This window comes from Durotheca rogersii (assembly GCF_024521655.1).
Source record: "Durotheca rogersii strain YMJ 92031201 chromosome Unknown GGS23scaffold_12, whole genome shotgun sequence".
In the NCBI taxonomy this organism is placed as follows: domain Eukaryota; kingdom Fungi; phylum Ascomycota; class Sordariomycetes; order Xylariales; family Xylariaceae; genus Durotheca; species Durotheca rogersii.
The window spans coordinates 794,145-807,925 of NW_026251243.1; the positions used below are offsets into that span (position 1 = coordinate 794,145).

The 13,781-nt window shown below is 59.4% G+C and overlaps 3 protein-coding genes across 3 annotated transcripts; 1 reads left to right on the forward strand and 2 right to left on the reverse strand.

Annotated features, from left to right (window-relative positions):
* The first annotated feature begins 5 nt into the window (after positions 1 to 5).
* On the forward strand, positions 6 to 1,032 carry GGS23DRAFT_88260 (uncharacterized protein). The gene has a single exon (XM_051521369.1). The coding sequence runs from the start codon at positions 121 to 123 to the stop codon at positions 901 to 903; it is 783 nt and encodes a 260-aa protein (XP_051371407.1). The 5' UTR covers positions 6 to 120; the 3' UTR covers positions 904 to 1,032.
* A 294-nt stretch (positions 1,033 to 1,326) lies between these two features.
* On the reverse strand, positions 1,327 to 3,047 carry GGS23DRAFT_88273 (acetate kinase). The gene has a single exon (XM_051521370.1). It carries the CDS (start codon positions 2,752 to 2,754, stop codon positions 1,414 to 1,416), a length of 1,341 nt encoding a protein of 446 aa, XP_051371408.1. The 5' UTR covers positions 2,755 to 3,047; the 3' UTR covers positions 1,327 to 1,413.
* Positions 3,048 to 8,031: 4,984 nt separating this feature from the next.
* Positions 8,032 to 11,074, reverse strand: GGS23DRAFT_571398 (uncharacterized protein). The gene is made up of 7 exons (XM_051516576.1): positions 10,360 to 11,074; positions 9,791 to 10,304; positions 9,428 to 9,528; positions 9,184 to 9,361; positions 9,038 to 9,118; positions 8,847 to 8,972; positions 8,032 to 8,767 (listed from the first exon to the last, which is right to left on the reverse strand). The coding sequence occupies exons 1-7, from the start codon at positions 11,055 to 11,057 to the stop codon at positions 8,510 to 8,512; spliced, it is 1,956 nt and encodes a 651-aa protein (XP_051371409.1). The 5' UTR covers positions 11,058 to 11,074; the 3' UTR covers positions 8,032 to 8,509.
* Between the last annotated feature and the right edge of the window lie 2,707 nt (positions 11,075 to 13,781).

The window sequence follows — 13,781 nt, forward strand, 5'->3', positions numbered from 1 at the left end:
TGGGGCATGGGGCATGCGCTTGGGCTTAGGCTTGGGCTTAGGCTTGGGCTTGGGCGGTGCGGTCGCTCGATGCGACGGCAGCTGCTTCTAGACTGAGGGGCGGAATGGAGGGATTGATGGATGGATGGATGGATGGGAGACATCTGGGCGCTCGCGCCCTCGCGGCCTGGCTGCGTCGCCGACGGCGCAGGAAATGCGCTCCGCGTGTGGCCGAGGAGGGCAACAAGAGAGGGTGCACGTGCGCGCGCATTGTTGTCGACATCCTGCGCACACATACCTACCTACCTACCTACCTACCTACCGACCAGAACACCCGACGACCAGTCTGGCGGGCAGCCTGGCTGGCCGGCTGGGCGCGTGCAGAGTGCGGCGATAAGTGCGTGTGTCGTGTGTTCAGCGTGCTGCTGCTTCGACTCTCTGCGCCGTGCTGACTGCGTCTCGCCCGACGCGGCCGCGGAGCGACGTGAACGAGCGAAGAGGAGGGGACGGGAGTCTGGATTATTCGCCGCGATCCTCCTCATCCTCCCCTCTCTCTCTCGTCACAGCCCAGCCCGTCGCGCTGCAGCTGCCCACTCGTCGCCTCTGCCACGACTCGACCGACGCGACTCGTCCCCTCCTGGCTCTGCTGCTTTGTCCCCCTTCCGGCTCGACAAATGCGACGCGCACCTACACCACCGAGCTCCTCCCTGTCGCTCCCTCCTCTACCTACATCTCCCTCTCCCCATGCCGGAAGATCCATCCCGACCGTCTTTTGAGCAAGTAAAGCGGCGATCATGTCCTCGCGCGGCCAACCAGGACAACAGGCTTATAGGAGGTAGGCCTGTCTTTTTTTTTTGCCTCAATTTCTTTTTTTTACTTTTTCTTACCTACCATGCGCTCCGACACGTCTTCGGTCTGTCCTAGAAGGAGAAAGCGAAGAAACAAAAATCCCCCCTCTCCAAGGGAAACGGGAAGATGCTAATTCGCCAATGGCATTGTCGCATGACCTCGTTTATAACTACCCGACTCGATTGTATACCTACATGACCCTTTTTTCTATTAAGTCCTTAGAAAAACTCCGCATTACTGTCCATCCAACTCGAGAGTTCATCCGCCCCCCTCCCTTTCCTCCCTTAAAATACCGCACGTAAAACTGACATATCCTCTTCTTCTACTGCTTCTATGGACGTATATACGTATATGCATATGTCATTGCCGGGACCCCTGAACCCTGTAAACGACCCCGGGCACCCGTGTAAAGCTGATGATCTCCCTTGCCTCCCGCCACCGACACCGCTCAACCTACCAATGCGCCGTCTGACCGAACCTGACCCGGCCTAGACCCGGCCCATATGTCACTATCAGCTATAGGCATGTAGGCGGGAACAGGCCCAGAGCAGGCGAAGCAGCAACCCCGGGCCTGCAGCAGCCCGATCACGCCCACAGCTCGCTGTTCCCAGCGCAGCCGAACGCCATCTCGTACTGCTCGTCTGTCTGGCAGACGAGCGTGCGGTGCCGCGCGCCCTCGGCCCCCACGTCGGTCACGGCGTCGCCGGCCGCGGGGCCGGCCTCGTTGCGCGCCGCGTCGAGCGCGAAGCCGAGGCAGGCGGCCTGGCCGGCCACGGCGGCGCGCAGGGCGGCGCTGTGCTCGCCGATGCCGCCGGCGAACACGAGCGCGTCCACCTCGCCACCCAGCGCCACGTAGTACGAGCCGACATAGCCGCAGACGCGGTTCGCGAACAGGTCGAAGGCGAGGCTGCAGGCCGGGTCCGACGCGCGCGCCGCGGCGATGTGCCCGAAGTCGGTCGTCCCCGTCAGCGCGCGCCACCCGCTCTGCTTGTTAAGGATCTCCTCGGCGACCGAGATGTGCAGCTCGCGCGTCGACGCCGGCGACAGCCGCCCGACGTCGCTCGCGTAGTGGAACACGAGGCTGGGGTCGACGCTGCCGCTGCGCGTCGCGCCGGGGAGCCCGGCGAGCGGCGTCAGGCCCATGCTGGTGTCCCAGCTGCGGCCGCCGCGGATGGCGCACGCGCTGGCGCCGCTGCCGAGGTGCAGGGCGATGAGGTTGAGCGCGTCGGCGGGCTTGCCGAGGAAGCGCGACACGGCCCGCACGAGGAAGGCGTAGCTGATGCCGTGGAAGCCGTACTTGCGCAGCTGGTTGTTGCGGGCGATCTCCGGGTCGAGCGGGTAGGTGCAGATGTGGGGGGGGATGCTGGCGTGGAACTGGGAGTCGAAGTGGGCGACGTTGTGGGCGGAGGCGGGCAGGGCGGCGGTGCAGGCGCGGATGATGCGTAGGGAGGTGGCGTTGTGGAGCGGAGCGAGGTCGGTGAGGCGCTCGAGGCGGTGCAGGGCGTCGGGGGTGATGGTGACGGCGTGGGCGTAGTCGCCGCCGTGGACGACGCGGTGGCAGGCGATGGCGATGTCGGCGGCGGAGCCTATCTCGGGCAGGTCTGGGTCGTCGACGAAGACGGCGAGCAGGAGGGAGAAGGCCTCGTCCTGGGAGGTGACGGCGCCGCGGTCGGAGTCGGAGGGGGGCAGCTCCTCGCCGTCGCGGACGCGGACGCCGGCGCCCTTGCCGCCGCGGGTGTAGGTGAGGCGGGCGGGCGGGGCGGTGAGGCCGCTGACCTGGGCCTCGGCGATCTGGCGGGGCTCGCGGCCGCGGCGGGCGGCGTAGGCGGAGATCTTGACGGAGCTCGAGCCGGCGTTGATGGCGAGGATGATCTTCTCCTGCCCTTCGGCGAGGGTGGGGGCGGGGGCGGGGTCAGGACCGGACATGGTGGGGGGCCACCGTTTATGTGCCCTCGATAGCTACGTCGCCTAGGAGAGGTAGGTTATCTACAGAGTGTAACGCTCTCTGCGTATTCCGAAACGGTGCGTCGGATGGATTTGGGTATATGGGGTGCGTATATGGAGTGCGTGCACGGGTGTGGTGTGTGTGTGCGAGGTGTGCGTGATGGAGGGGGGGGGGGGGATGGGTAGAAGCGGGCGGTCAGGGTGCTGCCACCCCGGTGGGACGTGCTATCCGGATCTGGTAGCGAGGGGTTCGGTGTCCTCGAGTGGTCGGTTCCCTCGCGCCGCTTCGATTGGCCCGGTCGAGGTTCTCGCTGACGCCGTGTGTCGCTGTGGTGTATCGTGGGATGGTGCGTGCCGCTTGTGTAGGTGCGCGTTGGGTACACGTATAGGTGTCGGTGGTCAGGTACCTAGCCCCAGGTACGTGTACAGGTACTCGAAGCGCGAATGTGCTGGGTTGTCGTGTCGGTGGTAACGCAGGTAGGTGTGTATTGCGTAAATATACGTGGAATATGTGGTTATAGGCGGGATTAGGGGTGAGTGTATGCGGCGATGGTGACGACTCGATTGTTAACAGCCCCCTCGCGAGTATCTCTCTTGTCTCGTTCTTTTTTCCCCCCTTCTTCTTCGGGTACTTGTCGGTTTCCGATTGTTATTCCTCGCCAACTCGCCGCCTGTAAGTAATGCGTGGAAGCGGTGCTTACAACAAGTGATGCCTACAAGTGTTGCGTACACCGTATCGTTCGACTTCTCTCTCGTCCTCTCTCCCCCCTCTCTCCCCTTTCTCTCTATATATACATGTATATACTTATAGAGGTACCTATATAAAGGTAGGGCCATTATTGGGTTTAACCGGCAAACGGGCCTTCTCACAACACGTCTTACCTACAACACGCAACTGCCCTGCCCTGCCCTGCGCACTACCTGTGTAGACCACCTAACATTGAAGGCAGGCATGTACATGCGAAGGGACCTGGATGCATAGCCTTCTTCGCTCTCCGCCGGTCCTTCCCTCGCTTTCGCAACGGCTGCTCTCAGGCGGTTGCTTCCATACCTGTAGACTACGCAACCACATCGTATGTCGACAGGTACGTCCGGATGTAGGTATTCGGTACCTCCGACACCCTGGCCGCCCACCATACGCACCTAACCTACCCGGGCGCCGCGTACATGCTCTGGGTAGGTATCCTGTACTTGCCCTACCGTCGCATTACTTAATGGCGGGATAACGTGCATGGCATGATCGTCCCATGACGTCCCGTGGCCTGACCAACCCCGAACCTACCTACACCCCTCTCCCTTCTCCTCCTGCCCCCCCCCCCCCTCCTCCCGCTCCCCCTCCCCCAAATCTCGCCCGCATCCTCCTCCTCCTCCTCCTCCTCCTCCTCCTCTCCCTACCTACCTCCTATTACCTACCTACATACCTATCCACATGCCTCTCTACCATACGCCGCGCCAGCGATACCACATACACCCGCAACGCAATCCGCACTCCCGCCCGCAGCCAATCGCCGTCTTCCCCCCCTTCCCGGACAGCCGTGGCGCGCCCATCCCCGATTCAAACCCATACACGTGTGTCCAGCAGACCGGCCGGACGCCTCCTGCGGCCTCCTGCGCTCGAATGCGTAGGGCGGCGGCCGTCGAGGGGATGGGTGAATGAAGCGGAGCGACGAGCGAATGGAGATGCTAACTACTTACTGACTTGCATATCCATCCCATCCTTTCGCCACCGTCCCTCCCTCCTTTTCCCTCTCATCTCGCATCTCGACCTGATAGGATTCTCGAGAATTACCATCTGTCGATCGGATGCGAAATCACAGCAGTCTCGCCACCAACCGCTGCAAGCAGCTCTCTGCATTGCTACGGAACCAGATTGAAGATGAATGAGAGGGTCACACGTCTGGTCCAGCCGCTACCCCGAATCTTCTCTCTCGACCGGTCTCCCCTCCCACCCAAAGAAGCGATGCGGGAAAACCAGACGACCGTCTTGGTTGGGTACGGGCCTCTCTTTCTCTTCTGCATATGGCAAATTCGGTCGATGGGATGGGAAATGCGACTTATCTTCGTGTGCGGAGCATGCATATATATGTTTTATATATCTGCCGCATCCGACGTACCTGTATTATTCCTCACTACCTGACTGGCCCAGGATAGGTAGCCGGCAAGGGTCGTGCCCTGCCTGCGAGGATCTACCTGCCTATCGTCAACGGGGTAAGGATCCGTCGTCCAAGTCCAGCTCTCCTCCCTCCTCGTCCCCGTCAACCCGCATTATATCCGCCCCCCGGGGCGATAACCTGACCGCAATGCGACCTTACCTGGGATCCAGTTGACGGTGGAGTTTCCCGGCTCGCCCGGCCGACTCAGATGACGAGAAAAAGGTTCCTGGCCGACAATCCATATCGCAAATTCGCTTCACCACCTTGTTTGGGGGGTGTCATCTTCGGAAAGCGGCCGACCTATCGTTGACGTCCTCGTGTCGGAAACGACTCTGTAGAGCCGATGTGTGATTGCGCCGGCTTTTCTCACCCAGACCTAGACCAAGAACTACGAATGCGCATGGCCTAGAAGGGACGCTCCGTATTAACAGCGGAGGGACTCCCGCCCAAACCCCCGTCCGTCGTCCTGGACGGTTGGTTACTGCCAGACCCAAGTAGGTACGACTATCACTCGTAGCCGGTTGTATCTGGAGCCGTCATCTAGTCTCGTGAACGGTAAGAGGCAAGTCATGATTCACTGCCCCAGCGAAAAAAAAAAAGAAGTTACTGGGGATCCTGTAATTTCGTGACTCTCACCCCGGTTGTCTACGAGATAGGTTGGCTATCCTAGGATTGGTTATAGTTTTTTGTGTCGTAGACGCACACTCCTCCCTGACGAGTTGTCCCGTTGAAGCTTGTATACAAGTCCTTCTCGTGTTGAGGCTTCTCGGGATATGTAAGCAACTAATCTGATATCATGCTCAGACGCGTTGCTTTTACTACTTTCGTTCAGCCCGTATATGATAGGAGAGCACGGCGCACACGTGTGTGCATATACCTACCTCGGAGAAGTGCCTCTCGTCCGTTGAGTCCGAACACATCGGGAAGGACCTCGAAACAGGGCATTGCTAGCAGTGCTTTGGCATAGCTGCCTATGCCCGGCATATACTGGTATACAGGTTGGATAGCATGGCGTTATTGTTAGGTGGGCAACGGTCAAGACGTCTACATCTCCCGTGCCGGCTAATAAGTTCACGGAACCTGCCTCGGAGACTAGGTATATTGTGTTGGACGAAAAGATTGTGTACGAGAAATGAGGCGCCACTAGGTCTGAGGGTCTCCCCTGCGCAAGGGCTTTATTTCTGCATAGATGTCACCCAGGTCTCGGCGAGTCGGCCAATATTTCGCTGCGTGTCTTATACCGCTCGCATCTTCGGGTCGACCCAGCCCAGATGGGCAGGTCGGCATAGTAGTATAAGTCAGCACAAGCGGGTCGCGCCGTGCCGCGCCGTGCCGGTAGACCGTAACTTGGCGTCGTCTTCTTCAGCGGTCGTAGCTCTCCTATAGCCTGCCTGCGTCGGGCTATGAGTAGTTGCTGCTAGCAGTTGGGTATGGGATGAAAAGGGTTGTTATAGATATCGGTTTGTTCGCGGTCAACATGCCATAACTAAGGAGCTGGGCAGGCGTCGGGATCGTAGCGTAAACATCCCTCCCTCGTTGGCACTCCTACAACCGCTACCCCGAGCGTAAGAGTCTAGATGCCTTTGGGAAGTGAAGCGTAGATACTGGTGATGTTTTGTGCCGCCGGCGTCGTAGAAGCAGGACTTCGCTCACACGCCGGGCAACTAGGGAACGGGAACATAGGTACGCCTATAGGGGTTGTATAGCCCTCTAGCCTCGGTGCTATTATACCTCTGAGTAGATACTAGCTCGATGCAGACTGCTATCCCGTCCGAGACTTACTATAAAGAAACCGAATATGAAAGAGATAGGGAAAGTGGTCTAAATAGTAACGGTTATACCTATATTTGATGAATTCTTTTATAGGATACCTAGGTACAGATGCCAATCTCGAAGAACCTAGAAAGACAGATGCCCCTCCCCCCCTCCGGCCGCCGCCCGTCCGACCGGCCGGAGCGGCGAACGTCCCGTGGGGCGCGTGCTCCGCTCCGCAGAGGCGAGTCGCCGCCCCTACCTCACGGGGCGCGGCGACGGCCAGCGGTTTGCTAGGTAGGTATGTCGGCCTTGTTCTTCTTCTTCTCGCCAGACCTCGCCAGCACGGGCGAACCCGTGTGCGGAACCCTCCATCGAAGGAAGCCGGAAGCGGAAGCGAGAGCGGGTAGAAACAATGCCGCCGCCGCTGCTGCCCGGGCTGCTCGCTCCCGCCGACGGGCTCGGGGCGCCCTCCTAGCCGCGGCCCGCCGGCCCCGGCAGCGCGGCCGCCTGCTCCTGCGCGCCTCTCGGGTGCCGCCGCGGGGAGCCAGCGCCCCCGACGACATTCTGCATCTCGGCACCCCGCGGGCGGGGTCTAGGTGTCGATCGATCGATCCGCAGACGCCGCCGGGAGGAGATAAGAGTTGGTTGTCTATCTGTCGGGGGAGGGGGGGGGCGCTGGCGCCTCCTCGATGGCCGCCTGGCCGTGCGCGGCACGCCCGTCCGACGGAAGGAGATGATGATGTCCCGTTGCGACGCGCCGGACTGGAGGGTGCGTGGGTGGGGGGGGGGGGGGAGGAGAGAAGGCAGAGAGGTAGAACCGCGTCGTGTACGTATGTACGTCTGCGACATTACGGATTAAGGAATTCTAACGCGCCGTCTCTTCTCTCTCTTCTCTCTCTTCTCTCTCTTCTCTCTCTTCTCTCTCTTCTCTCTCTTCTCTCTCTTCTCTCCCTTCTCTCCCTTCTCTCCCTTCTCTCCCTTCTCTCCCTTCTCTCCCTTCTCTCCCTTCTCTCCCTTCTCTCCCTTCTCTCCCTCTCTACTCTCTGGCAGGCCTAAAGCGCAGGGGCTCGGGCTGGGCCAGGTTCGCAGCCGGCAGGTACCGTTGGTACTGCTCCGGCGAACTGACGAACAGCGCGAGAGATGCGGTAATAGATACGCAAAGGAGGGGAGGGAGGGATGTCACAAGAAAGACACCGGCATATATAGCTTCCTACGGGAAACGGATTATCAAGTACTCGAGATGTATAGGATTCCTCGGACGTCCTTTTCAACCTCCTTTCTTTTTTTTGTTCCACTGATACGGCGTTGTCGACCGTGACGGGCGGCCATGCGTATATATGTGTAGATTTCGACACACACACACACACACACACACACACACACATATATATATTTATGTGTATATATATATATGTGCGAGCAGTATGATTATCCTTCTTTCGCTAGTATTACAGCCATGAGCACTGGAAACCAGAACTCGAGAGAATTTCCGTGTTGATTTGCGAAATTCCCCCAAACCACCCTCCCGCACTTTCCGCCTCCTATTTCCGGGTTAAACTGCCACTGGGAGGGAGGGGAGGAAGGGATGCCCGGCCCGTATCAAAAATTTGCTGGTCCTATTATAGATATGAAGGTACGTGTATGTATATATAATAAATGTAAATAATAAACGGGAATAATATTGTATGCAAACGCTTTCTCCCCCTCCCCCAAACTCTCGTCTATACGTATTCGTGGTTTCAACTAATTATGTAGTAGGAAAAAAAATAAGTAGTGAAGGAGACGGAGGGTGTCCGCCGGTAAGTATCATCTACTAGAGCCCGTACGCGTCAACGTGCTAGAGGGTCACCGTAAGGCTGGCGGCTGTTCAAGAAGAGATCCAACGTTTCGACGTAGAGCTCGTCCTGACTGGTCGTGGCCTGGACGTGGATGTTCTGCTCAAGGGCGGCGGCCCATTGCTGCCAGCGCGACCCCGGCATGGGGTCACGCCAGTTGCGCAGCTCCCGCAGTATACGCGACAGCCGCAGAACGAAGGGTGCGAAGTGGATATCCACGAGGCATAGGTCTCCCCCGAGAAAGTATGGGCCCTGGAGGAACGGTGAGTATATATCTATCCGTAACCCTCTCTCTACGGCACTACGGACGACTCGAGGGGAGAAGACGCACTCGTTCGTCGGCGGCTTGGACCAGCGCCTCGATCTCGCTTTGAAGCCTATCCGTGCACTCGGCCTGCTTCGCGAAGTCCGTCGCTCTCGCTAGGGCGAAGAACGCTGGCACGATCTTTGCGTTGATCTGAAACGGGGTTAGCCGACGTCCCCATATCACCGCGTTCGCGGCAGTCGTCGACTACGACTTACATGGTCTATCCATAGCCTGCAATTCGCCTTCAGCCTCGGATCTGTAGGGAACAAGGGCACAGTTCGGTCATGGTCTTCGAGCTGGCAGGAGGAGCAAGTCAACGATCGGATTCGATTACTCGTGTCGCATGGTTCCGACGACTCACATATTCCAGGATGATGGTGCTCTCGCCGCTCGCCCAATCCCCTTCGCGGATGGCCGGGACCAGCCCCCGAGGATTCGCCTCGAGGAGTTGCGTAGGTCGTTTGAATGGGTCCGTTTCGCAGTATTGGTACTGCATGCCCTTCGCTTCCAGTGCGATCCATACTCGTTGGGAAAAGGGGCTGGTAAAAGAAAAAAGACGACCATCAACAAAGGAGAGCGATGTGCATTCCAGAGCTAGCACTTACCAGAAACAGGCGGCGTAGAGCTTGAGCTCATGTTCCTTGGCGTGCCGTTTTGCCGTTGCGGACGCGGAGCCGGAAATTTTCCTCTGTAAAGGCCTCTGAGTCTGGGTCAGCATGGTCGGTTAGCAACGGTGTTTCCATGTTCATATGTAGTAGGTATTGGCGAGAAGGGTGTGGTCAGGCGATGGGGGGGGGGGGGTATTCCGGGTTCTAATGAAGTATCCTCTCCCTCCCTCAGCCCCCCCACGCTATGTTGGAGTAAGACGGCGAAATGCCGTAAAGATGGCCAGCTCAACAGGATTTCCCCATATATATAATCAGACGTGGAGGCGAGCCAGCACGGCTATAATACAAGGCGAAACCCACCTGTGTCTTCTTGGCTTCCTTCTCTTGCGCGGCGATATACCTCTGCACGGTAGATTTCTTGATCTCGTCGCTCTTCTCTAGGCTATGCTTGTGAGGACCGGCGACGCCATCGCCCTTCCCGTTCCCTCCATTGCCATTCACTCTTTGGATCGTCCAGAATTTTTCCCCGTTAAGGCGAACGTCTGCAGGCTGCGGCAGTCCGTCGTGGAAGAGGGGCGGTTGCGAGGGTGGGAAGGTGCTCGGCTGGGAGAGGTTGTGGCTCGCTTCGCCGTCGCCTTGGGCGATGGTCGCACCTGGGAAGTACTCGGTGATCTTTATCTTGACGTCGCATAGGTCCCTCTCGCGCGCCTGGCGTTTGCGCTTCTTCTTGGAGGGGTCGTCCGATTTGGGCGTTCCCGGCGGCCGTCCCTTCATCCGGCAGTCCCAGTAGTGCGAGATGAAAGGCTTGCGCTTGTACTTCTGCGTCGAGCGATGTGAGTAGACATTATCGATGTGGGGGAAGTAAGTCTCGAATCTAGCGGATTATTAGTGTGAAGGATTCAGTCCCAGGGGGGCATCCAGCTCCCTACTGGTCATTGGTCAAGGTGATGGTGTCGTCGACATTGAACAGCTTCTCGCGCCAGACCTGGAGATCGGGGGGGTCGACGACTATCCTGTTAACCAATTGGCCATGCGGCCGCTGCTCAGAGGTCTCGGCAGCGGCGGAAGCAGCTTGCGCGGCCTGACGGGCGAACACATCCTGCTCTTGCTGAAGCTGGGGTATGACCCCCGCCTGGGGTATGGCGCTCTGCGTTAGGATACCAAATTGGCCGTGTGCCGGTGGCGTAGACTGCGAAGACGGAGGCGGAAGAGCTGCGTGGCGTTGGTGAGGGGTGTGCCGGAGCTCGGTGGGCGATTGGTTGTGGACATGTTGGAGCATATGAGCCGAGTTGGATTCGCGATCGAAGCCGTCTTGGGCGTGAGAGACGTAATCGTCCTGGACGACGGGGACGGTGGGTACATTGTGCAGGCGCTGGAGATGGTGTTGGAAGAGGGTGGGATCGGGGGCGTCGAGCGTGGTCAGGTCGAGGCCGGGGTGGGACGGCAGGGTGGGAAGGCGGAAGAGATGCGACGGTTGCGGGTGGTGGCCGTGATGGTGGATGTCGTGCGGGAGCGGCGCCTCTGGTGCTGGCGCGGCCGCTGCGGAGCGAGGGGGAAGCGGAGGCAGCGGCGGCGGCGGCGGCGGCGGCGGTGGTGGCGGCGGGAAATGGACAGAGGCGGGGTCCATTATATTGACAATGCTGCTCGGGCAGGTATCGTTGGTGCTGCTGATCGTGCGAGAGGACGCGGAGAGTGGTGTTGGTGTTGCGGGTGGTGGCGTATCTGATGCCCGCTGCCGGTGCTGCTGACGGTGCTGGTGCTGCTGGTGCTGCTGCTTGGTGCCTCTGAACAGATCCGGCGCAGCCCACCAGCCTGTTCTACCCCATTCTCAGGTCGGTTGTCGTGGGCGAAGCGTTTTCGCCGTCATAATTCGGGCTCTGGTCAACGCGGAAGGGGGTGTGTGGGCTTCTTGGTCCAGGGCAGGCGGATTTAGTCTCGTATTAGATCGAATCGGGGCGAGACCGGCAGACGGGGTGGGCAGCCAGGTGGTGCCCTGGAGGTACGGAGTAGGGTAGGGTTGGGTAGGGTCGAGAAGAAGAGGAGCTGCAGGAGGAGGAGGGAGGTAAAAATAAAGTAAGAGATAGGTACGGTAGTTAGGGCTGGAGAGAGGGGAGAGAGGTAGGGGAGGTATGTAGGACCCAGGCACGGATGGATAGGCAGATACCAGGTATAGAGATAGGCGTGCGTGTAGGTATAAGTTGCGTGTGTATGTGCGTGTGTGCGTGCGTGCGTACGTATGTAGGTCGATACGGTATGGATGGGTGGGTGGATGGACGGATGGATGGATGGTAGGATGGATGGATGGGTATATGTAGGTAGTGTATATTACTTCCCCGGTCGAGGCGTGGGCGAGAACGGATGCGTGTTCCTATGTAGGTAGATAGGTAGGTAGGTAGGTAGTCGAGCAGGCGGACAGGCGGGCAGGCTGAGGCGGGCTGGGGAGAGGGAACGGGGGAGAAGGAGAAGAGGAGGAGAGGAGGAGAGGAGGAGGAGAGCGGTCGTAACAGCAGCCGCAGCAGCAGCAGCAGCAGCAAGCAGCAGTATCGCGACAACAGCAAGCAGCAGCAGCAGCAGCAGCAGCAGTAGGAGGAGGAGGTGGTGATGGTAGCAGGAAGGGGAACTGGGACGGGGCCGGGCTGGGCTGGGAACGTGAAGGTCGGAGGGAGTATCAAGATGAAAAAGGGCCAAAAGCGCCGATGGAAGCTGAAAAGTTGCAGCTCGCGAGGTTGCCCCGCCTTGGCCCTGGCTCGTTTCCCTTGGCTTCTCTCGCTCCTGGCCATCCCAGCAGTCCAGCGCGGCCGAGGCCCTGCCTGCCCTGGCCTACCCTGGCCGCCCCCGACTCTGCCCTGGGTCAGATCCGCCAGGGCCCAGCCTAGCCCCGAAACGGCAAACGAACACCTGTCCGATGCCTGGCCAGGTACCGAGCGAGGTACCTCCACCCGCCGCGACCTCGTGTACCCGCCTCCCATCGGCCGCCCGTGCTTGGGTGCGGCGCCCGTCTCAGATACAGCCTACCCGCGTCGTCGCTGCGTACCTACCTAGGAGGTAGGTAGGTACCTAGGCGACACCGCACCCCTCCGCCGCCAGGTACCTAACCTACTTCCTAGGGGTAAGCTAGAACCCCGCCTATACGTGTGTTTAGGTAAGCCGACGCCGCCCCCCTCCTAGCAACTCACTCCCTACGGCTACGGGACAACATGGTCAATGGGCCGGCGCCGGCGCCGAAGATCAGATACACGATTACGCACCTACATTGTACAGACGGGGACGAGATGTGGCCGTTGGCGTGTATGTGCCTTGCGTGTCTGGCCATAGGCAAGAGATATATTAATCGGATGCCAGCCGGCCTAGATTGGCCACCGAGTCACCTGCTGCAATCCCTAAGGTATCCGGTCCGTAGCGAACGTTGAGACCTCCCAACGGGGGGCCAGGACATGTATAATACCCAGCACCTATTACTGCGGTCCAATCGCACGCCCTCTGCCCCCTTAACCACCGCCGCCGCCCACTGCCACACGCTTGCTGCCACCACCGCTGACAGCCGAATTTTGGACCCTGGCGATCCCAGATCTCTCGTCCATTATCGCCATGTAGGCAAGGGGGCGAGCCAGCTTCGTCCTGCCTACATACCGACCTCCTCCCATCTTGCCAATGTAAGCACGGAGCATGGGTATTTATTCTCTTGCCTTCTCCGACCGGCCCCCGATTCCCCAACGAACTGCTTCCCGCCCCCCACCTTTCCATTCTTCACCTTCTCCACGCTCTTCTAGCCTCCCCCCTCTCCGTCTCGGATCCTGGATCCCCCCCCTCCCTTTCCACTAGGCCTCTGGTTAACAGACACGTTGAGCCTTCACAGCACGACACATCTTCCCTCCTCTTCTCCCTTCTCGGTGACGACGAGGACGCATACCACGCGCATCTACACGTACATATAGTTAGTCACTTGCTCACGCACCCACTACACTCGCACGCCCACACACTCGCGCGCTCAAAACATGCGCGCGCGTGCACACCCCTCGCTCGCTCGCTCGCTTCCCTACGAGCGGGCGTACCTACGACCGTCTGCATCCCTGTCCATCGAGACGCACGCCAGGTATAATTTGTACGGACGACCGGTCATCGTCCGGCACGCAATCACGTCCCTTTTTTTTTTCTTTTTCTTTTGGTAACGAAGCTGTTGCGATACCGAGATGGGGTCGTCGCCCGGGATACGCAGGCAGGCTATGGGGGATGGCATGCGCTGCAGCATGGATTCCAAGGTGTCCACCTACGGAGTAGACAAGGCAGTCCGGCCGACCTACCTACCGAGTAGCCTACTTGCCTACCTGACTTGACTTGACGTGCCATTCTA